This window comes from Cornus florida, unplaced genomic scaffold (genome assembly GCF_030987335.1).
Source record: "Cornus florida cultivar Cherokee Brave unplaced genomic scaffold, ASM3098733v1 CherokeeBrave_3.0.0_Hap2_Chr04, whole genome shotgun sequence".
Taxonomy (NCBI): domain Eukaryota; kingdom Viridiplantae; phylum Streptophyta; class Magnoliopsida; order Cornales; family Cornaceae; genus Cornus; species Cornus florida.
In genome coordinates, this window is record NW_026775574.1 from 5,119,163 (window position 1) to 5,142,684 (window position 23,522).

The 23,522-nt window shown below is 37.6% G+C and overlaps 2 protein-coding genes and 1 non-coding gene across 3 annotated transcripts; all 3 read left to right on the forward strand.

Moving 5' to 3' along the window:
• Positions 1–3,335: 3,335 nt before the first annotated feature.
• LOC132302582 (geraniol 8-hydroxylase-like) lies at positions 3,336–5,426 on the forward strand. The gene is made up of 2 exons (XM_059799492.1): positions 3,336–4,431; positions 4,630–5,426. The coding sequence occupies exons 1-2, from the start codon at positions 3,538–3,540 to the stop codon at positions 5,233–5,235; spliced, it is 1,500 nt and encodes a 499-aa protein (XP_059655475.1). The 5' UTR covers positions 3,336–3,537; the 3' UTR covers positions 5,236–5,426.
• A 6,876-nt stretch (positions 5,427–12,302) lies between these two features.
• On the forward strand, positions 12,303–14,140 carry LOC132304653 (uncharacterized). The gene is made up of 4 exons (XM_059802395.1): positions 12,303–12,544; positions 12,670–13,479; positions 13,599–13,717; positions 13,817–14,140. Exons 1-4 carry the CDS (start codon positions 12,328–12,330, stop codon positions 14,138–14,140), a joined length of 1,470 nt encoding a protein of 489 aa, XP_059658378.1. The 5' UTR covers positions 12,303–12,327.
• A 1,739-nt stretch (positions 14,141–15,879) lies between these two features.
• TRNAV-AAC (transfer RNA valine (anticodon AAC)) lies at positions 15,880–15,954 on the forward strand. Its single transcript has one exon. It is a non-coding gene; the product is annotated as a tRNA-Val (tRNA).
• The last annotated feature ends 7,568 nt before the right edge of the window (positions 15,955–23,522 follow it).

Consider the following 23,522-nt stretch of genomic DNA (forward strand, 5'->3'; position numbering starts at 1 on the left):
TCATAAAAAAAAGGAGGTTAAACTCTCTGCAGAATTATGAACAAACTTTCTATATATATATATATATAATAGAATTTTTTTTTCCGCAAGACTTCTTTTTTGTTTAAGGTATAAAAAACCTAGGGTTTTATTACAGCTATATTTGAGAATGAAATTCGGTCTAATACTTCTACTAAATTGTTAAAAATTTCTCTCACCATTTTAATTTTTTTTCTTCTTCAATTTCTATCGATCCACCTTGATTTTCACTTTGTTAGTGATGGTGAAAGTATCAACAATGAAAGTATGAACAAAATTGACATGTCAATTAATTGTTCCTCCTTTATCTTGTGATTTTCATTCTATCACTTTAATTATCTTTTATAAACTTTACGAAAATAAAAGTTAAATTTTTTACTTATGTATAATTAAACAGCTGTACTTTAAGATGAAGTAAGATTATACTTAGAAACCCTTCATATGGTGGTGATGTTTTTATTTGTGGCAGTCTAGCTAGGTTTTTATTTTATTTTTAATCTATAGATTAAATGGGGAAAAAATCTCGCTATCTTAGAAAAAGGAATTGAAATATTATGCGGGTAACAAGTATCCCATTAATCATGTATACAAATGTCATGACAGCAACAACGTGGTCCCATGTCAAGTGTCACTTAGCACCACATATTGTGTTATGTAGCATCAACATTATGGTACTGAAATGACATACTATTATTTATCCTTAAAAAGACGAGTATTTTTGCACACCTTGGGCTCCACTTGATATTTCTTTCCCAAGTCGAAATGACATATTATTCTTTTTTTAACTTGTTAGATTATTGTGCTGCGAAAATATTTTTGTTAGAAATAAAGAAAGAGCTCAAAGTGAGCTGAGCATGAATCTAGTTTGAGATTGAATGTAAGATCATGAAGTTGTTGAAAATTTGGTGGAGATGAATTTTCACCCATGATGAAGATGGAGGTACGATTAAAAACTAACGGTGGCACTACTGCTGACACCGCTGTTGATAGTGTCTAACATGATAACTGACGTGGTATTACTATTGGCACCACTACTGGCTGTGTTTGACATAACAATTGTCGTAGCAGGTGACACACTACTGTTGGCACCACTATTGATGTGTCTTGGAGACTGATTGGGCGGCCAAATAAGACTTTTGCTAATTATGAACTTGAGACTAAAGATTGGGATGCGGAAGAAGGTTGATCGCCGCCGAGAATGGGGATTGGGGCTGATGGTGCCATTTGGCGATAAACTAATAGATTATTTACCAAAGATTGAAAGACATTGATACTATATTAAAAATAAAAAATAGAAAAATATTATAAGTTTGAAGGTTGATGGCCGTCAAAGATCGCTAGCTACTGGTTGTGTCTGACATGACAACTGTCGTGACAGGTGACACACTAAATGTCCTATATAAAGAAGGGTTGAGGTTATGTGAGTGACGAATAAATAACCTATAGATACTAATATAGTAAGTGTAATTATATATGATAATTTATACTATGCAAGAAAAGTATGTGGTAAGTAAATGAGTAAACTTGTAATACAAAAATTTTTAAAGAGAATTTTATCATTCATTTAATAATAAGTGAGGCACAACTGTGTTAGTGTTAAAAGATAAATTTTTCTCATATCGGATTGGATGAGAAATGAAATGGATTACGTGTTAGTTTCACTTAATAGTTTAAAATTTTGGGTCGGATCATGAATCACTCACTTGTTACTATTGAGTTTAAAATCATACTTAATTCTTGATCCGGTGCTAAGCCAAGCGTCTGATCTGAATGTGTTTGAATGCGAACAAAACAAGTTCATGGTATATTCTGAATATTGGGTGATAACTTAGTGTTATTATGTTGAAGACAAACAAATAAATTTCACATTTTAACACCAAAACGATGTAGTGAGGGCTCTCTTAAACCTTGCATGGGTAATACCAATTTTTTTTTTTCCTTTTTTAGAAAATTCAAGCAAATGCATATACAACTACTATAGTTTATCTTTATTGGCTCGAACACCGCAAATGCACATACCCTTACAATATTTTATGTCTAACTGCTCGACTACTCAACCTCTCTTTAAAGCTTATATCATATAGACTAGTACATTTTTGTTTTTTCATTCTTTTTGAAAGGTTAAGCTAGTAGACTAGTGCCCTTTGATCATGAGTAATAGCATCATTCCTCATTTATGTTTTTTTTGTTTTTTTTTTTTTTTTTTTTTTTTTTAAAGAAAACATTAATAAGGGTATGTTTGGATACGATAGATTTGGAAGGATAAGGAGGGAAAAGAGAAGAAAGGGTAGTAAGAGTGTGTTTTAGTGTTTGGTTGGTAAAAAGTGAGAGAAAATAAATGATAGAGTGAGATAGGAAGGGATAACTATTCCTCATTTTCTATATCTCAAAAAATGAGATAAAATATAGTGTTTAAGTAGTATTTTCATAATTTCGAAATTGTCATCAACAATTAAAATGAGAAAATTATTATTCCACTCATATCATATCTATTTAAAAGGATATGATTGTAATTTGTTTATATTATTTCTCTTTTTTTCTCCTCTATATCATATCCAACTAAAAATACTATCATTTCTTTTATTTTCTCTTCTATCTATCCAAACCACTAATACTATTTTTTTTTTTTTTTTTTTTTTTTTTTCTCAACTCGTGTGTATCCAAACAAAGCCTAAATTTTGAGTGTTGAGAGAGTAGTTGGCAACAAGTAACGTGTTGGAAAGCGTTGAACATTGAGTTCAAACTTGGTTGGGGCTATGTTGTAAATTCCTAGTTTGAGCGTGATTAGAGGCGGGGTCAAATGCGGCAGAGAACAAACCAACCTTTGTATTTTCCGTGAGAAAACAGTCAGGTAAGACATCCTTCTCGTTCTCCTGGGGTCTGCACATCCTTTCCCTTTTTTCCAAGTTGTTCCAATTACTCAGCTGTATTCTCCCACCTGTTTCTATAGTTGCCATACCTCCAATTCACATAAATCGAATGAAGACTCTTAACTAAACAAGTCAAGCTAGCTAAGCTATCCAATTCAGTTACGACTCTCAGAAATTCCAAAAGGCTGCTCATTGTTGGACCATCTAAATTGGATTTCGTCACTTGGGAATTTAATGCAAGCAGACAGCTGTGTCCAGATGAGCCTTCTTACCAGAGATATTTTCATTTCAGCTCTGACAATTAATAATCCTGCCAAAGGAGAAGATAATTCAAATCAAATATTCACAGCCAAGCATGATGTGATAATCAATATTTTTAATCAATTCTGATAGGAGATAACATAAAAAAAAAAAAAAAGAGTCAACTCCTTATGAATCAGTATAGCGAGATGAGGACATTCATAATTTTAAAAACAATAACAACAAATCAAAACAACAGTTATAGCTTCAAAATATTGTTTAAACAAAAGACCGAACCTCCCTAACCGCACACATACACGCACTACACACAGCCTAGCAAACTAGAGAGCTCTATTAGTAACACACATACACGCACTATACACAGTCTAGCAGACAACAGGGTAGAGAGATGGATTTCTTGAACTTGCTACTATGTTTTCTGTTCTCCTGGACTCTGGTTCAAGCCCTGCTTTCAATTGAAAGGGGGAGCAGAACAAGTGCGGGAAGGCTACCACCAGGACCTACTCCGTTGCCGATTATCGGAAACCTCCTCAAACTAGGAAATAAACCACACAAGTCCTTAGCAGAGCTCGCCAAAACTCACGGTCCTATCATGACTTTGAGACTAGGCCAAATAACCACAGTGGTCATTTCTTCATCAACCATGGCCAGAGAAATCCTCCAAAAGCAAGATCTCTCCTTCTCCAACCGATTCATCCCAGACGCACTTCTAGCCCACAACCATGGCCTGTTCTCAGTGGTTTGGATACCCGTTTCAACTCGCTGGCGGAACCTCCGTAAAATCTTGAGCTCACATTTATTTTCGGGTCAAAGACTGGATGCTAAGCAACAGCTACGGAGTCAGAAAGTTAAGGAGCTAATGGCCTACATCCACAAGAGTTGCCAGGCAGGTGCTGCAGTAGATATAGGACGAGCAGCTTTCAGAACAACGCTAAATCTAATATCAAATACCATCTTCTCTGAAGATTTGACTGACACAAGCTCTGATACGGCACAAGAGTTTAAAGAACTAGTTTGGGGTATCATGGAAGAGGCTGGTAAACCCAATCTGGTGGATTACTTCCCTGTGCTTAGGAAGTTTGATCCACTAGGTATAAGGTGTCGATTGACGATTCATTTTGAGAAGATGATTGGGATTTTCAATCATATGATCAACCAAAGATTGGAGTTGAGGAGACTGCAAGGTTGTATCACAAGAAATGATGTGTTAGACACTCTTCTCAATATCAGTGAATCTAACCCTAACGAGATTGATCAAGTCCACATCGACCATATGTTGGTGGTATGTAAACTAAACCAGTCTGGTTTGCTTTGACCTTATCTAATCTATAGAAATATTTGTTCTGTGTTGAACTTAGATGTCCATTGTAACTCTTCAGAGGGTGACCATACCAATATGTAATGATTTCTTACTTCCTGACTTGCGTAGAAATGTTTCATTAGCCAGTAAAGTTTGCAACTTACACAAAATATTTTACAGGATCTATTTGCCGCGGGAACAGATACTACTTCAAGCACATTGGAATGGGCAATGGCAGAGATACTACACAACCCAAAGACTCTGTTGAAAGCCAAAGCTGAGCTTGATCAGATCCTTGGAAAAGGCAGCCCAGTAGAAGAATCAGACATTGCAAGACTGCCATACTTACAAGCTATCGTGAAAGAGACCTTCAGGCTACACCCAGCTGTGCCATTCTTAATCCCTCGCAAAGTTGATGCCAATGTTGAGGTATGTGGTTACACAGTACCAAAGGATGCACAAGTGCTAGTAAATGCGTGGGCTATTGGCCGCGATCCAAGCATATGGACCAATCCAAACTCCTTTATGCGAGAGAGGTTCTTGGGGACAGAAATTGATGTCCGGGGCCATGACTTTGAGCTAATTCCTTTTGGAGGTGGACGAAGAATATGTCCTGGGATACCATTAGCAATAAGGATGGTTCACTTGATGATGGGTACGCTCATAAACTCGTTTGACTGGAAGCTTGAAGACGGCATTGCTCCAGAGGATATGAACATGGAGGAGAAGTTTGGTATTACTTTACAGAAGGCTCAACCTCTGCGTGCTGTCCCGGTTCATGTATAATAACGTTGTTTCTCATAAGCAAAAACCACTATCATTTGCTGACTTGGGTTCTCTGTGGTAACTTGTGATCACTAACAAGTGAATGTTGTGATTTTAAATTCTATCAAGTCATAAAGATTTGAGGTGAAACCAATAAATATAAGAAATACTCCACAATATAATGAAACCAATATATTATGTCTTTACTACAATCTCCTTCCGGCTGGGTGAATTCTGACTTGACCCTGCGGTCACATTCAATGTGAAAATTATAATGATTAGGAAATCATATTCCATCATCTTCTCTAAATGCTGAGTAGCTCATCCTCCCTACTTCTGAGCATCATATAGACCTATGATGCCCCGGGTAATCATCTTATTTGGTAACCCCTGATTCCTTAAAAGTAGCATTGTCTAATGTTCCTTGACCTCCTTGAGCCCTGGTAATCTAAAAATCATTATATAGAAAGGTTGCAAGGGAAAGATTTCAGTCAATGTTGCTTGAGAAAGGCAAGGGAAAGAGTGCAGTCAATGTGCGCAGCGGATCCCATTAAGAAACAGGAGCACCTCAAGCCATGCATTGCAGGGGAAGACTGTTTCCAGGGATTTTAACTGAATTATAAAACCTCCTCGTTTAGAATCAGGCCTCTTGCCACATTTGCAATACTTTACTCTGCAGAAATCCTTAGTCCCCCCACCCCCCCCCCCCCCCCCCCCCCAAAAAAAATAAAAAATAAAATAAAATAATCCATGACTGCAAACGAAGCATAGTTTGGTTTTGAAGTTTCTAAAATTTCTCTGATGAAAATACTCACTCTTTCCAAAAGTGTGTATTGACGAAACTGGAAAGAACCCATTCGATAATTTACAGTGTCATGCAACAGTTAGAACCATTACCAAAAGGGGCATTTTCCTTAACCCAAATTTCAAACAAAAAATCCATAATTCTAGCAATATGATCATCCCTAAAAGAAAATACAATTTAACCAAATTCCTACAAGAACATTGGAAATATGTTCTTCCAGTGACAAAGCAGAAGCGTTCACAACAAACGAACTGTTACACCCTAGAATCCACTAGGTTTGGGGGACAGAGAACTCGAATTACTATTAACGAATAGTTGTCCAACAATGGAGCGTTACAACTATTTCTAGCATTAAAAAACACAAGAATTTAGCTACGCTAGCAAACCACCTCTAAAATCACCACAAAAAATAAAAAATAAAAAAATAAAGTCCCTAAGCAAAAGAATAAAAAAATTAAAAATCAAAATCAAAATAAATTTAATCCATCCCGATCCTAATAAAAAATCACGCGAAATTAGAAAACTTCCAAAAACAACTAAAATAAATTAAAACTCTATTGAAACAGCCCAATCTTGGATTTCAAAATGGCTTGGTTGTGCGGTAGAACTCATCTTGCGCTTCTCGTGCATATCTAATAGTCCTGTAACTCCTTCTGGATTGAAAGTTAAGGCCGTTTGAAGTTTGAACTAATTTCCTATAGTTTTCAAAATGATTCCAACCAACAAAATCAAATATAAAGATATAAACAAGTGTTTTATCTTTCTTTCTTTTTTTGGGTAAGTTTTTTATCATGTTTTTCTTAACAAATATATGAACTAATTTCCTGTAGTTTTCAAAATGATTCCAACCAACAAAATCAAATATAAAGATAGAAACAAGTGTTTTATCATGTTTTTCATCACAAAGATATGAACCAAAACCCTAACCTAGTCATTTTACACATGACAATACTTTTTTCCACTACATAATGGTTACTTTTGCCAATTTCTCGACATTTTTCAGCCTAAAGTAATCATTCTACATTTCAAGTTTGGACTAATTTCCTACTTATCAAAAAAAAAAAAAAAAGGAAGAAAAGTTTGGACTAATTTCCTACAGTTTTCAAAATGATTCCAACCAACAAAATAAAATATAAATAAAGAAACAATTGTTTTATCACATTTTTCATCTCAAAGATATGAACCAAAACCTTAACCTACTCATTTTACACATGCCAATACTATTTTTCACTACATTATGGTTACTTTTGCCAATTTTTCTACATTTTTCTGCCTAAAGTAATCATTCTATGTTTCAAGTTTGGACTAATTTCCTACAATTTTCAAAATGATTCCAACCAACAAAATAAAATATAAATATAGAAACAGTTGTTTTATCACATTTTTCTTCACAAACATATTATGAACCAAAACCTTAACCTACTTATTTTACACATGCCCCATGTTACATGGACTCTTCAAAAGTAGTGAAGTATCCCTGTCGGACACATATTGTTCGAGCATGGGTATGAGATATGTGTCCGACACTTTTGGTTGGACATGTACTAAAAAAGCATATCCAATCATTCAATGATATTATATTATTACTTTAAAATGAGTTAAATACCTATATAACATCTTATTAGATAAAAACATTACTTTACTTTAGAAAATAAAATAAAATATTTAATAAAATGAATATTTAGCTGTGTCCGTGTGTCCTTTGTTTGGAAATTTGACACATCCGACACACGTACCTGAGTCCATGTAACATAGCACATGCTGATACTTTTTCCACTACATTATGGTTACTTTTGCCATTTTCTCTACATTTTTCTGCCTAAAGTAATCATCCTAGGTTAGATGCTGATCCAAAAGTTTTTCAAAGGACAAATAATGCTGATACAGCTAAAAGTTTGACACAGATTTTTCCTAAGACCAGTAAGCAAGTAAAAGACACTTCAAATGGCAAAAAAGACATATTTTAGCCTATTTACCATTCAAAGAATTCTGGGTTTTTGGTGAATTTTGACTTTTGTTCTCTACCATGCCAATACCCCCGTTAGAAATTGTCTCAAATTCCTAGTCTAGTTAGACTTATCAAAAAAAAATTCCTAGTCTAGTTAGGTTTCCATTTCAGAGTTGTGTTTTGTGAAGGAATTTCTTGTTAGACAAGTCTTGGACTTTGTAATCCTTGTCAAAAGGGAGTTGATGGGTAGAAGTGTTTATCGGTAGAGCAGCAAGAACATTGATGGCAAGGAGACATGCTCGTGAAGTGGTAAATGGTGCAAAAATATGTACAAGAACATTGATGGCAAGGAGACATGCTCGTGAAGTGGTAAATGGTGAAAAAATATGTACCAAGAACATTGATGGCAAGGAGACACGTTCATGAAGTGGTAAATGGTGAAAAAGTATGTACACGGTGTTGGTATTCTATCGTTTTACATCTCTATAGAATCATAGCAAAATATATTCTCCTCCGTGGGGCGTAGATGTCAGCCGGTTTGTATCGGACCACGTTATATTTTGCGTTTGTGTGTGATGGTTTATTGTCTCACATTGGATCAATGCTCGTGAGCTAAGCCCAAGAGACCCAAATGGCATCTTAAACTATAATCTCTGTTTCCCTTAAAGAAGCATTGTCCAATGCTCGTACATCTAAATTAAGCCCTAGTTTATCAAATTTCCATGTGGGTATCCACAAAGCCTTCTGAAAAAAGGTTGTAAGGAAAAGAGTTCAGTCAACATTGCAGAAGGAGGGCATACAATCAGAGTAAGAAACATATCCACTGCAAGCCAAATGTAGTAAAATGCACAGTTAGACAATACTGTTAAAAAGATTATCACCTGATATGGTAAAGTTCCGGTTTTGAAATCAAACCTCTTGCTACAGTTTCAAATATTTTCCTATGCAAAAATCCTTAATCACCTTAGCCATTTGATGGGGGTATACTAAATGCTCTTTGTACTCCAATTGAAGCCATGACCACAGAAAATGAAGCACAGTTTGGCTTTGAAGTCTCTGAAATTATCCGGTAAAAATATTAATATTCTCCAAAGACGAAACTACACAGAACATGTTCAACCAAATATAAATAAGTATCATGAGACACTTATAAACACCGCACAAGGCCCATCTTACTTAACCCGAGTTTCAAACTGAGTACCTCCTTATAAATACAGCATAAGCCAATTAATCATTTTTCTTATTCCAATGGTGTATAGATCAATTATAACCAGAAATTTTGCATTACTCAGATGACAAGAGAATCAAAAGAAAAGCACCGAAAAGGTGAAAAGAACTACTCAGGAGAAGAAGAAAAGCTAACACTAGAACTAAGAAGCACGGACACTCCAAAATGGACGAAGAATCCGTGTCCGACATGTGTCGGACACGGACACGCGTCGGACACGCCCCGACACGTGTCGGACACGCCAAAAAACGTGTCTGGAATTTTTTTATTTTTTTTAATTTTCGGACACGGCACGGACACGGCTCAGACAGCTCGGACACGGCTCAGACACGGCTCGGACACACTTTTCTGGATTTTTTTTTTTTTTTTTTTTTAAATTTTTAATGCTGATATGTTCTATTTTTTATTTTGTACTACCCTAAAGATGCTGATATATATATATACTAACCTAAAGATGCCACAATTCGCCGTGTCCGTGTCCTAAAGATGCTAATATATATATATACTAACATATCAGTGATATATATACATAGTTGTCAAAGGCGCCGAAGGCGCGCGCCTGAGGCGCAAGGCGCCTCTAGGCGCCAGGTTAGCGCCTTGAGTCTACTCAAGACGGTTGGGTTATATAAGGCGTGCGCCTTTACGATCAAGGCGCGAGGCTACAGGCGCTAGAAAGGCGCGCCCCGCATGAAACTTTTGTTTTTAACTTATTTTCCTTATTATTTTTTGTTTTGTTTGTGACTCTGTAGTCTGTAACTCTGTATTGTTATATTATTTGTATTTTGTATTGTCTTATTTAACTTGAAAAGTTGAAAGCTCAAAGCCAAAGCCTATTGCAAGTTTGCAACATAAAAAACGAAAAAAAAAAGAGAAGCAAAGGAAAGAAGAACACAGACAGAGGCAGCGAAGTACTTACTCGGGACTCTGACTCTCGGATCTGCGTCGGTTCTCTCCAGGTTAGTTCTTCTTCTTCTCTCCTTCTTCTCTCCTTCTCTTCTTCTTCTCTCCTCCTTCTCTTCTCAGATCTGTCGGATCGGTGATTGGGTCAGATTTTTTTTTTTTTTTCTTCTTCTTTTCTTCTTCTTCTCTTCTCTCGAGTCTGGGCCCTGGGGCCTCTCGGCTCTTTCTTGCTAGACATTTTATGTCATTTATTTCTATTTTTCTTCTTCTTTTTATTTTATTTATTTATTTTTTTGCCTCCAGTTTTATTCTTCTTTTTCTTTTTTTCTTCTTCTTTTCTTGAGTCTCGGCTCTCTCCTGGCACTGGCAGAATTTTTTTTTTTTTTTTTTCAGTCTCGGCTCTCTCCTGGCAGATTTTTTTTTTCTTCTTTTTATTATTATTATTTTTTTTTCTTACTCCAGTTTTTTTATTTTTTTTTCATTTTTTTATTTTTTATTTATTTATTTGTGTGAGGTACTTTATATTAACCTGATTTATTTGTGTGAAAAGTTGTATTTGTTCCATTCTAACATGTTGTTGGTTTGAGGAAATGCATTGCACATTCAATATCCGATCAAAGTTTAGGTCTGCATCGAGTGGTCTATTAGCATCCTTTGTTAACGGGACCATACCGGGCATGACCCTCTTTGTTTCAGCATGATCTCCCACTCGAAGCATAAGTTTTTAGGCGTGCACAGAGGCACGCAGCTCACTAGAAATATTTCAATACTAAACCGTTGGTAAACCGTATCCTTTCTTTAGGCGATCAAGTAAACAACAAAAATGTGTAGTATCGGGAGAATGAATAATGAACTGCAGTTTAACTGATATGTCAAAATGTTGTAACAAACATAGCAACTATGTGCATATTCTCTAATCCATATCAAACCAAATTTCTTGAAATGCGACAAAAGCAGAACATAGTCAAATCTTTCCTTTAGTCCTGCATTAAACAAGGGCATCCAGCGGCCAAGAGTGTTAAGAGTAGAGTCACAAAGTCTCCCCTATATTAGATCGAAGAACTGGAAAATATTACTTCAGATATTAGGCATTATAAGAATCGACTCAATGTGACACAATGAATTTTCCCAGTCAGTGTCTACTTAGAACATAATAATAATAATAATAATAAATTAAAATAAAACAAATGAAAAGTTAATAAATTATTCAATATCCGGATTTGCACATTCAGAGTTTACCATTTAATAATAATAATAAAATCATAGCATGCATCCAATTTGAGCTAGTGACCAAATTCTAATGAGAGTATGAGACCTTAAAGAATAATATTTTGTTTTTTGCATTCTGCCAAAGCTTTGTATTTATTTTTTTAAATTGAAATGTTAATATTGCTAATTGCTTTGAAGCTCTGTATTTATTTATTTATTTGCCAGAGTTGTTGCAAACACTGATTACATGATGCTATTATTTTGTTATCTTGAATTTGATTGTAGTTTGTACTTTAAAAGATGCCTAGTGATGGTTCAAGAAAGGATCCGGCATGGAATTACTCACATTTGGAGAATCCGAAAGATACAAATGCCGTCACTTGTAACTTTTGTGCAAAAGTTACAAAAGGAGGTATTTATCGAGCTAAACAACACTTAGCTGGAGGGTATAGAAATGTGAGTGCATGCCCAAGATGCCCATCTAGTGTTAGAGAAGAAATCAAATAGTACATGAGTAAGAAAAAGGAAGAAAAAGATCAAATGAATTTGTTACCTAGTGATGAAATTAATTTCATTGATGGAGAGGATGAGGATGACATTATGGAAGTTAACAATCGAGGAAAAAGGGTAGCCAGTGCAGGCAGTGCTAGTGTCAATTCCTCAAAGATGCAAAAGCAAAAGGGACCGATTAATTTATATTTCACTCCCAGACCGGAAATTGTGGTACAAAAAAGCAAGGAGGGGGGAAAACAAACAGCCATTAATGATGCATGCAAGAAAGAGTTGAGAGGAAGAGCGTGTGCTGCTTTTGCAAGGTGGATGTATGATGCAGGAATTGCATTCAATGCTGTTAAGTATGATAGCTTTGCCGAGGTTGTTGAAGCAATTGGACAATATGGTCCTGGCATGAAACCACTTAGTTATCATGAGGTGAGAGTTCCTTTGCTTAGGAAGGAATTGGATAATACCAATGCTTTCATGAATGACCATAAGGAGGAGTGGTCAAAATTTGGATGCTCGTTAATGGCAGATGGGTGGACAGACAAGAGAGGGAGAACATTGCTTAATTTCCTAGTAAATAGTCCAAGGGGAACCATGTTTATTGAGTCGATAGATACTTCTTCTTTTTCAAAGGATGGTGACAAGATGTTTGACTTACTTAATAAATTTGTCAACCGCATTGGAGTAGCAAATGTCATCCAAGTCGTCACAGATAGTGAGTCAAGCAATAAGTATGCCGGTAAGAATGTTCAATGTTTATAACTTTTAGAATTTACATTCTTTACAAATATATAATTTAAATCAATTTTGATTTACTCATTCTCTTTATATCATTTATTCTTTTTTCCGTTTGGTTTCAAATAGGGAGGATGTTAGAGAAAGAACACCCACATTTGTATTGGACCCCATGTGCTGCTCATTGCTTAGACTTGATGTTGGAAGACATTGGGAAAATACCGTCTATCTCTAGAACAATGCAGAGGGCAGTGGAGTTGAATAGTTATATTTATATGCGACCAAAGTTGTTGAACATTATGAGGAACTTTACTCACAAAAAGGAGTTGCTTAGGCCTGCTAAGACTCGATTTGCTACATGTTTCATCACATTATCAAGTATTCACAAGCAAAAGAATAACTTGAGAAAGATGTTTACTTCAGAAGAATGGAATCGTAGTAAATGGGCGAAAGAGGAAGCCGGTAAAAGAGTTGCTTCTTATGTTTTGATGCCTTCCTTTTGGAACAACATTGTCTTTAGCCTCAAGGTTTCTGGTCCTCTTATTCCGGTTTTGAGATTAGTTGATGGCGAGAGAAAGCCTCCCATGGGATACATTTATGCGGCTATGGATAGGGCTAAAGAAGCCATTGCAAAATCATTTGGGGGAGTAGAAGACAAATACTCAGATATTTTTGAAATAATTGATAAGAGGTGGAATGTTCAACTTCATCGCCCTTTGCATGCAGCAGGTTATTATTTGAACCCAGAATATTTTTATTCAAATTCGAAAATTGAAGAAGATGAAGAGATTGCAAAGGGTTTGTATGCATGCATTGCAAGGTTAGTCCCGGATGTCAAAGACCAAGACAAAATTACTGAGGAGCTGTCCTTATATTCTAAAGCTGAGGGCCTCTTTGGTAATCCCTTTGCTATTAGACAGAGAAGTACACGAGGACCAGGTAAAGTGGTAAAGTATATTAAGTTAGTATAGCTAAGTGTTAAAATTATTTTGTCAATAGAGTCGATAGAAAGATGAAGCTAAAGTTGCTAAACATCATTATTAATTTTTTTTTAATAGCCAATTGGTGGGAAGCTTATGGCAAGTCAACAACACTTCTCCAAAAGTTTGCTATAAAGGTTTTAAGCCTTACTTGCAGTTCTTCTGGTTGTGAACGAAATTGGAGCGTGTTTGAGCATGTAAGTATATACTATTTACTAACTAGGTTTGTAATTTAATTGTTGAAAATTAAAATTTTAATTTTTTATACTTACTAGTTAAAGTTGAATTTATTGCAGCTTCATAACAAGAAAAGAAATAGGCTCGCTCAAACAACGTTGAATGATTTAGTGTTCATCAAATATAATAGAGCATTGAGGCGTCGATATAATATGCGTGACACTCTTAATCCCATTTTACTCGATGACATTGATGAGAGCAACGAGTGGTTGACGGGGAGGATGGATGATTCTGATGCAGAACATGATCTAGTCTATGAAGATGATTCCTTGACATGGGGTGATGTTGCTAATTTTGCTGGTATTGGAGAGGCAAGCAGGCCGCAACGGTCTACTAGATCAAAATCTAGTTCTAGTTCACGGTTACCAACAAAGGGAGCATGAAGTTCTTCAGTTCAACTTGTGGATGAGGATGAGGATGATTCAGATGAGATAGAAGAGGATCCTGAGAATTATGAATCATTTAGTGACGATCAAAATGATGTTATACTTATTGATGACGAGGATGATATTTAGATTCATTGGTGTTGTCTTCTTAGGAAGAATGATGTTTATGTTTATTTTAGTTTTATCTTATACTTCTCCTTAGTTGACTTTTGCATCTTTATGTTAATATGTTTGATTATTCACTGTTTTGAACTCAAGTACTTGATTTACTTGGTTTTGGCATCTTTATGTTGAATATTTAACTTAAGTAATTCATTTAGTTGACTTTTACATCTTTCTATATATTATTGCATGATTTGCATCTTTAATACTTTATTGGGTGGGTTTTGTTTTTTTTTTTTTTCCAACGTGCGCCTTGCTTCAGTCGGGCGCGCGCCTCGCCTTGCACCTTGCGCCTCAGGCTCCAGGAGGCATTTGCGCTTTTGTGCGCCTTGAGCCTTTAACAACTATGTATATATATATATTCCAACCTAAACATATCAGTGTTTTTTTTTTTAAAACTATTAATGCTGATATATATATATATATATATATATATATATATATATATATATATATATACTATTCGCCGTGTCCGTGTCCTAATTTTTTTGGATTTGCCGTGTCGCCGTGTCCGTATCGTGTCGTATCCGTATCCGTACTTCTTAGCACTAGAATCAACCCGCACATAGAAATGTGAGAGGGATCTTAACAGCATTCAGTGAGTACTGAAAAGGGTTCTCCTATGCTATTGCCCAATCAAAATAAAATAATAAAAATTACCCAAATGGTCAGGGTCCACGCACCATAAAATGAAGTATGATTTGCAAACTACATAAAAAGCCACAAACTTTGAAGGTCTTATACATATCAGACAAATAATGTTACATTCAATGTCGCTTCATTGGACATCAAGTAAGCAAGATCACATATTGATTGATTTATTTTAGTTTTTTTATTAAATACATAACAGATACACTTTGAGTTTGCAGCAAATTCCTCTTTACAAATATATTTTAGTATATCCTATAGATAATGCACAAGAATGTTTTTTCTTTAACATCAAGCCATTTTAAAAATTGTGACATCTTCAGATATTTTAACCTAAATTAATACTATATCACGCCTGCACCTGCTTTAGCCCACGCCTCACAGCCAAATTAAGACCTCAAAGCATGGAGTGCATCCACTACAGGACTGTCAGCAGAATTAGAACTAACAATTGAACAAAGCCCCATAAAATAGATACTGGGGACTGTGGATGTAACACAAAAATTTGCGTATTTATTCTGTGTCTCAATTTTCTCAGCAACCAAACATACGGTTACAGACAATCCGTCTTCTTCCACAAACATATAAAATGGGTGTTCTTTATTTGTTGTGTAAATTGATACTTATATATATATGTAGATATCACCGAAAACACTAAATTAGCAGATACAAGGGAAGCTAGACATATGGTACCTGTTAAAGATTGGGGAAGTTCTGGGTTGGCCATTCGTAACCGCATGATGTTATAGGAAGCTGTGTAGAGAGAGTATTTTAATCCCTTTGCTTCCGTCTTTCTATGATCTGAAGTTATTCTATTTCTCAGATTCTTCAAAAAAATGATAAATATCCAAAACAGAATAATTGTAACCAAATTAATCCTGAAATCGTCATAAATACCAAACCAATTACTCAGCGTAGACAATAGAGGTGTCGTGGTGTAGTTGGTTATCACGTCAGTCTAACACACTGAAGGTCTCCGGTTTAAAGTCCGGGCGACGCCATTTTTGCCAATAAATCATCCTTTTTATTATTATTAATTTTTATTTTTATATGGACTTGTAGTTCTGGAATAAAAACAAAGTGGTCCCCCACCTCTAGTCACTTCAAAGCTCAAAATATGATTTATTTAAATAAAACCTGACCTTTTTATACCTTGTTATCAAGATTCAGGTTGTTATCGCTAGCTTCATTTATGGCTGTTTATAGCCATTTAAGAGATTATGCAACTTCTATAATGAACTTGTGAAGATGTAAGAATTCGTTTCTTCTTTCTCTCTCTAGAATTCTTACCCTTTAATAGAATCCAAAAAAATTCTCCCTATTTTCCACCTGTAATGGTCTATTTGTTGGCCATTACCATTATTGTTGTTAACTGATTACATTGGGCCTATATTCAAAAGTTTTCTTCCTTCTGGGCTTGATCTTCCAATGGGCTTGATCTTTCTCGGTGGATTCCCCAGGTTCGGCCCATTCTGGGACGCTTTGGCATGGATCCTACTTCAATTGTTCGACCCGATCCCGTTTCAGCGAACTGTATCCGGCCCATGCCACTTGCTGCATCCTCAACTGCCCCCATAATCACCCCTTATTGATTAGGGGGTAATTATTAGAGGCTGCTAATGATAACCTTACGGCTCGAGAAAATCGTGTAGGAGAATGGACGGTTAGATTTAGGGATCGGCGTTTCGAGATTCAAAAAACTCATTGCTTCCTGACTCCTCGGCCCTTGGGCTCACCTTGTCTTTATAAGCTTCATAGATGTTCCATCAATCCTCTTTACCGTCTCTATCTCACTTTCTGTTGTTCGAATCCTCTCCGACGATCTCTTGTAAAAGATCCTCCTTCCAGTGGCCTTGCAGTACTTTCTACCGTTTTCACTTTCTAAGGTTAGTTTCATTTGCATTTTTCTTTTGGAAGATTTCTTTCTCCTCTTCGGAATCTTCATTCATTCTCACCATGACAGTAGATCTAGACGTTCTTCGCATGAAACTTCACCTCCCTGACGATGTAGAAATTAGAAACTGCCCCCGAGAGGTGAATATTAGAACCGGTGCTGGCCTTTTTCCCAGCGAGATCCTGTTTTCACTCCTCCATCTTCATCTCCTTAGGTTTCCTTTGCATCCTTTCTTTTGCTATGTTTTCAACAAGCTAAATCTTTCCCCTTTGCAAGTAAACCCCAATTTCCTTAGGATTTTGTCTGTTATGCTACTCCTGATTCATGACAGAGGTCTGGATCTGGACCTCGTAGATCTTCTCCTCTGTTACAAGGTCAGCAAGATCAGAACTGATGAACCGTTTTACCACTTTTTCCCCATTGAGAAGAGGTCCATCTGCACGGATAAAATCAAATCCGAGAAGGGCTGGAGGAAAAATATAATTGGGGTTAGGGGAGCCTGGTTCTCTCCAGCTGCGGAGGATTTCCCTATCCCGTGCACTTTTGGAGAGTGCTCTGTCTCTTTTTACAAGAAATATAAAAACCATAAGAGTGACTGTCCTTGCGAGATTTGTATTCCTCGTTTTTGTACTTTCTTGTGCCATTCCTTAGGCATTCCTTGTGATGATTTGAGCTACGGTGTGTGCAGGGATAGGGATAACTACATGAAGCGGTACGTTCTGACCAACGTTCCCTCCTGCTCGGACCTCCTCACCTCAGACAATCTCCTCGATATCTTAGTCCTCAGCAAGACGATGAGCTAACTCCAGATCCCTTCCTTCGGCAGGAAGAAAACTGCCCCCAGGCCTGTTATCACCCCTGTATCAAATTCCTCACCGGCTTCAGCATCTTCTTCTGCTACCCTTTCTGATACCACTCCTTCCACCGATCCATCCGTGACGGCTGCTAACCCGGTCGCTAACACAGCGACTGCCAGTCCGAACGTTACCCCTTCTGTCAACAATCCTCCTGGTTCTACCTCTGCTTCCGCACGGGAAAAGGCCAGAGGAAAGAGGCACCAACCTGATAGTGCCCTCAGCATCGATGACGTTCCTTTGTCTCAGAGGGTTAGGCCCTCTGGGCCGAATGTGGTACCCCTAGCGAGACCTCCTCAGACTAGGCCCCCTACCCCTTCTGGGCATGCCTCCGCTTCAGGAACGGCGCCATGGAACCCTCGCTTCATTCGAACAGACGGATCATCTGTTAAACCGATCGAGACCATGTTCAAAAATGGTCAGACCGCAATGGCTTACTACAGGAGCATGTGGACTCCCAAGGACATTGAGGTAGCCAAAGGTCTGTCTCAGAGGGAAGTGTTTAGCCGATTTCCCTTATCCGCCATGGAGATAACTTCTGCCCCTTAGTCAATAAGTCTTTATACACTCTTTATACTTATTTTCTTCTAACCATCTGCTCGGCTTAACCAGTTGTCCTGTATATCTCTACAGACCCTGTACGGGATAATGGCTATGCAGAAACAAGTGGAGCATGTGAATGCCAAGGTCCGCGCGCTTTCTGACAGCTTTAATGCAGCGAACAAGGAGAACGATGATTTGGCTGCTCAAAAGACCGGGTTGATGGTTCAGCTTGGTAAGATTGAAAAGGAGAGGGATTCGTTGAGGAAGGAGACTGACTCTCTTCAGGATGAGAGAAATGCATTGCAGTTTGAAAAGAGTGTCTGGCATACCGAGCGGGAATCCCTTAAGGCTGAAAAGGAAGAACTGCTACGCCTTCTGAGTGATGAGCAATCCGCTCGGATGGCCTTTGAGAAAAGGGCCTTGGACGAGTGCAACGCTTTACTCGATACCATTAGTAGGGTAAACGGTGGTATGCTAGCTCTGCATGCTCGGTTTTCTAGAGTTGGAGCTCTCAGATATGCTCAGGAGTTCCAAGAAGGTTACGCCGATCGTGTTCCGGATGAGGGTCAGATCGGTTCTACCCCTGATAATGTTGACAAGGAACTGGATATTGACCCTCCTGGTGTTTATACCGATCCAGACTCCTTCGCTGCCGAGGGCATATTTGATGAGTGCCAAGAGATTGCCTCTTCTCGGATCACTCCTACTCCTTCTGCTGCTCTGACTTTGGACATTCTTCCCCTGTCCACCTTGACTCCATCTGTTATTACTGCTGAAGATAACCCTCAGCAGAATGATTCTTCCAACGCTATTGAGGGTAGGACTCAATAGAACGATTCAGTCATTCACCTCGACTCTCCACCTCGTGAGGATGGTGATACCAACAATAATGAGGAGACAGCCTAGCATCATCAAGAGGCTGATGAGGCGAATGCCTCTTAGTTAGAACTCTTTTTTCTCTCTTTTTTTTTAAAAAAAAAATTTACTGACTTTGGTATATTCGCCATCTTTACACCTCATCTTTTTTTTGTAACTCTCTGAACTTTATTAATGAGATGGTCGACTTCTGATCAAGCTCTTTATGTAAACTCTCTCTTTTTTTTTTTAGCAAGTGTTTGCCGTTCGGCCTATAGTGCCAGCTGCCACTTACTTTGCTCAGGCGTCTGGCGCTCGGCTAGAATGCCACTTGCCACTTGGCCCTCTCTTTTTTCTTAGTAAGTGTTTGGCGTTCGGCCTATAGTGCCAGCTGCCACTTACTTTGCTCAGGCGCCTGGTGCTCGGCTAGAATGCCACTTGCCACTTGGCCCTTTCTTTTTCTTAGCAAGTGTTTGGCGTTCGGCCTATAATGCCAGCTGCCACTTACTTTGCTCAGGCGCCTGGCGCTCAGCTAGAATGCCACTTGCCATCTGGCCCTCTCTTTTTCTTAGCAAGTGTTTGGCGTTCGGCCTATAGTGCCAGCTGCCACTTACTTTGCCCAGGCGCCTGGCGCTCGGCTAGAATGCCACTTGCCACTTGGCCCTCTTTTTTTTTTTCTTAGAAAGTGTTTGGCATTCGGCTCATAGTGCCAGCTGCCACTTACATTGCTCAGGTGCCTGGCGCTCGGCTAGAATGCCACTTGCCACTTAACCCCCCCCTTTTTTTTTTTTTTTTAAAGCAAGTGTTTGGCGTTCGGCTCATAGTGCCAGCTGCCACTTACTTTGCTCAACCTTTTAAAGAGGAGTATAATCTTTATAAATCTCAAAAACTTGTACATTCGACTGTATTCAATTAAAAATGAACAAAATTCAGTATTGAATCTCAACTTTTTATTGATAATACCTCTTCAGAGAAGTAGCATTCCAAAGCTTGTTAACCAGCCTTCCGGCCATGGTTTCTAAGGTATATACCCCCTTTCCTATGGCTTCTGCAATTCTGTATAGGCCTTCCCATGGTGGCATCATCTTTTTGACTATCCCCACCTTCTTTTTCAAAACCAGATCACTTGGTCTAAAGTCTCTGTGCTTTACTTTCTTGTTATGGCTGTTCGCAAGTGTCTGCTGATAGGATGCGAGCCTTACCGCTGCTGCATCTCTTTTTTCTTCCAGCAAATCGAGGTTAAACCTTAACATACTGTCATTATGCTCACGGTTCCATGCCAAGCTTCGAACAGTTGGAACTAAGTGTTCGACTGGTATAACTGCCTCGGTACCATACGCCATGGTGAATGGGCTTTCTCCGGTCGGTCGTCTAGGGGTCGTTCTGTAGACCCATAGGACGTTCGGCAGTTCATCTAACCACCTTCCTTTCCTTTCTTCTAGCTTCTTCTTGATACAAGTAAAGATTGTTCTATTTGTAATTTCCGCCTGTCCATTGGCCTGTGGGTGACTTACTGCCGCCAGCTTTTGATTAATTCCATATTCCTCCAACAGCTCTCTTACTTGCTTACTGTCAAGGTTGGTCCCATTATCCATGACGATTGACCTCGGAACACCAAACCGGCAAATAATATTACTCCAAATGAATCGTCTCACATGAGTTTGAGTAACGCTCGGATATGGCTCTGCTTCCACCCACTTAGTAAAGTAGTCTGTAGCCAGCAACACATACTTGTTCTGAGCTCGGGCAGTTGGTAGAGGACCAACTACATCCATCCCCCACTGTGCGAAAGGCCATGGTGTGGCCATTACGTGCAAATCTTCAGGTGGTTGGTGAATCAGTGGTCTGAACCTTTGGCACTTATCGCACCTTCTGGACAATTCTTCCGAATCTCGCGACATATTCGGTTAGAAGTACCCTCGCGCCATTGATTTGTGCGCTAAAGATCTCCCCCCTGAGTGGTTTCCATATACACCTTCATGAATAGCTCGTAGTATTTGCCGAGCCTCTGTGGGGGTAACACACTTTAAGTACGGTCCAGAAAAAGATCTTCTGTATAGCTGGTTATGCACTACGGCGTACTTCGCAGCATTCGCTTTGATTTTCCTAGCCTCATCTCTTTGCTCAGGCAGAGTACCATCTCGGATGTAAGTTATGTAATACCTACTAGTTTTAAACTAGTTTTAAAAAGGATAAAATTGGAATTTCAATTATCTTTATTATTTTTCTTTTTTATGTGGCTAGTTGCTTAAATGTTTAATTGGTTTATTTGTTTTAAACTGTTGGTTTTGTATTTGAATTGCCTTATTTGGTTAAGTATATTTTAATTAAATTAATTGTATTTTTGGTTGTTATGCTTACTTTAATTGTATTATTAATTATTTTTTTGCATGGACATAACTGTTTAATTAAATTAAGTGTATGAATTATCTTTTAGTGAATTATCTTTTAGGGTTTTAGTTTTTACGGACTTGCCGACATAATTAATTAGGATTTACGTCTAGGGTTTTTATTGACTTAGGATTTAGAGTTAGTTATAAATATATAACTTATACGTCCCTAGGGTTTGATAACCCTATTCACGACATAGTGAAAATACAGAGAGTTTGGAGAGAATTGAACGAGAGAAAAACAGAACAAAATTTAGAAGGAGAACAGAGAGGGCCAAGGGAGAGTTGTGGTGGATTAAACCAAAACCATAGGAGGCTTGAAGGTGGTCAGTGGTTGCCGGAAATTAGGAAGACGACAACACAGTTTTGAGACCAAAGCTACAGGCAAGTTCTTCTACTTTTTCCTTCCCTTTGGCTTGTGTTCTGTGCACCTAGGTAGTCTCTAGGGTTAAATAAATTATAAACTAAAACTTACGTGTTAATTGTATGTTATATTGATAATCTGTTTGGGCTGTAATCGAATCTATTACAGAATTCGTACACATCTGTTTCCAGTTGTATTAGAAAATCTTGTTAGTCCGGTGGTAATTTTAGACTCTAGGGAATTTGTTGAGTCTTAAATGGATCTTGCATGATTATTATATGTCAAATTTCATTATCTGTTGTCTGAGAAAGTGGTCTGAAATAAATTCGTTATTGTCTGTTCCAGTTTTGCTCTTTAAGCATGCTAGTAACTTGCTTAGTTAAATCTCTGTATTTGATTTCAAATTATTGTTCTAAAACCATTGGGAGTCTATTTTGGTATTAATAAGACCCTAGGATAAGTTTTAGAAATCAATTAAAGGGTGGACATAGGCCGGAGAAGAAGCAGAAGGACGAGGACGGAGCAAACGGGGACTGGAAGCTCTCAAAGGAGGTGAAAGCTGGCTCCATGGATGTGGGAGCCGGCTCCCATACTCATTGAGCCAGCTCTACATTCTTAGAGCCGGCTCCAGGCTCAAAAAAAAGAGCCTGCTCTTGGAATTTAGAGCAGGCTCTTTCAAATAGTAGTTTTCTAAATTTTTTTTCTATGAACTGTTTGGATACTGTTGGAGCATGGGAACGTTTCTGTTGACTCTGGGGTTTTACAGAAGGATTAGAGGGTTGGCTTTGAGAGTTATTAAGTCCTTAAATTGAGTAAGGTTGACCTCTAAGTGAATGAAATTAACAGTGTGCTAATTTAACAATTGTGCATACGGGTAACGGCTGGAAGGAAATTTATTGTCTAATTCTAATTTGACAATTTAAGGGGCTATAATATAGTTCTAAATTAAAGTTTAAATGTGTGATGGAGTCTTTTGAATAACAATTAGACTTGTAGCTTATTGGGGCTCTGTGCTAATAGATTAAACAGAATATCAGTATACAACTTAACACGCGGTTACCTGATGGAGAAAATTAAGTTGCTCAAATTAATCTAGCAATTTATGGGACTATAATATGATTTAAAAACTTATTTTTAATGCATGATAGAGTCATTGATATATTAGATGTGATCTACGCATGTTATGGATGCTAGTTGTTGAACCTTTAAACCGTTTCCTGCAAATACATGGTTTAACTCTTGGATTTAAATTGCTGAAACTATAAATAGTCTTCTGTAATTATTTGGGATGGTTTTGGATTGTAAATTGCTATACTGTTATTTATAGGTTGTAATTTATATGGTTTGGATGTTAATTGTGGGATCTTAGATATTATCTTACAAGTAATTGGATTATGGTTTTGAACTGTAATTGCTGTAGTGTTGTATAAACTATTCTGCAATTACCTGGCTTTTGGTTTTAGTTATTAAATTGTTGTACTGTTATTGATAATCTGTAATTTTTATATGGTTTTGGATTTAAATTGCTGAATAAATATATTCTGTCAATTACATGGATATGGAGGATTGTATGCACCGGTATGGGACGGTGACATACTTGGGGACGGTTTAGCTCAAAACGCCTAAACCTAACCTAATGGATTAAAGGAATGGATTTAAAAATATTGAA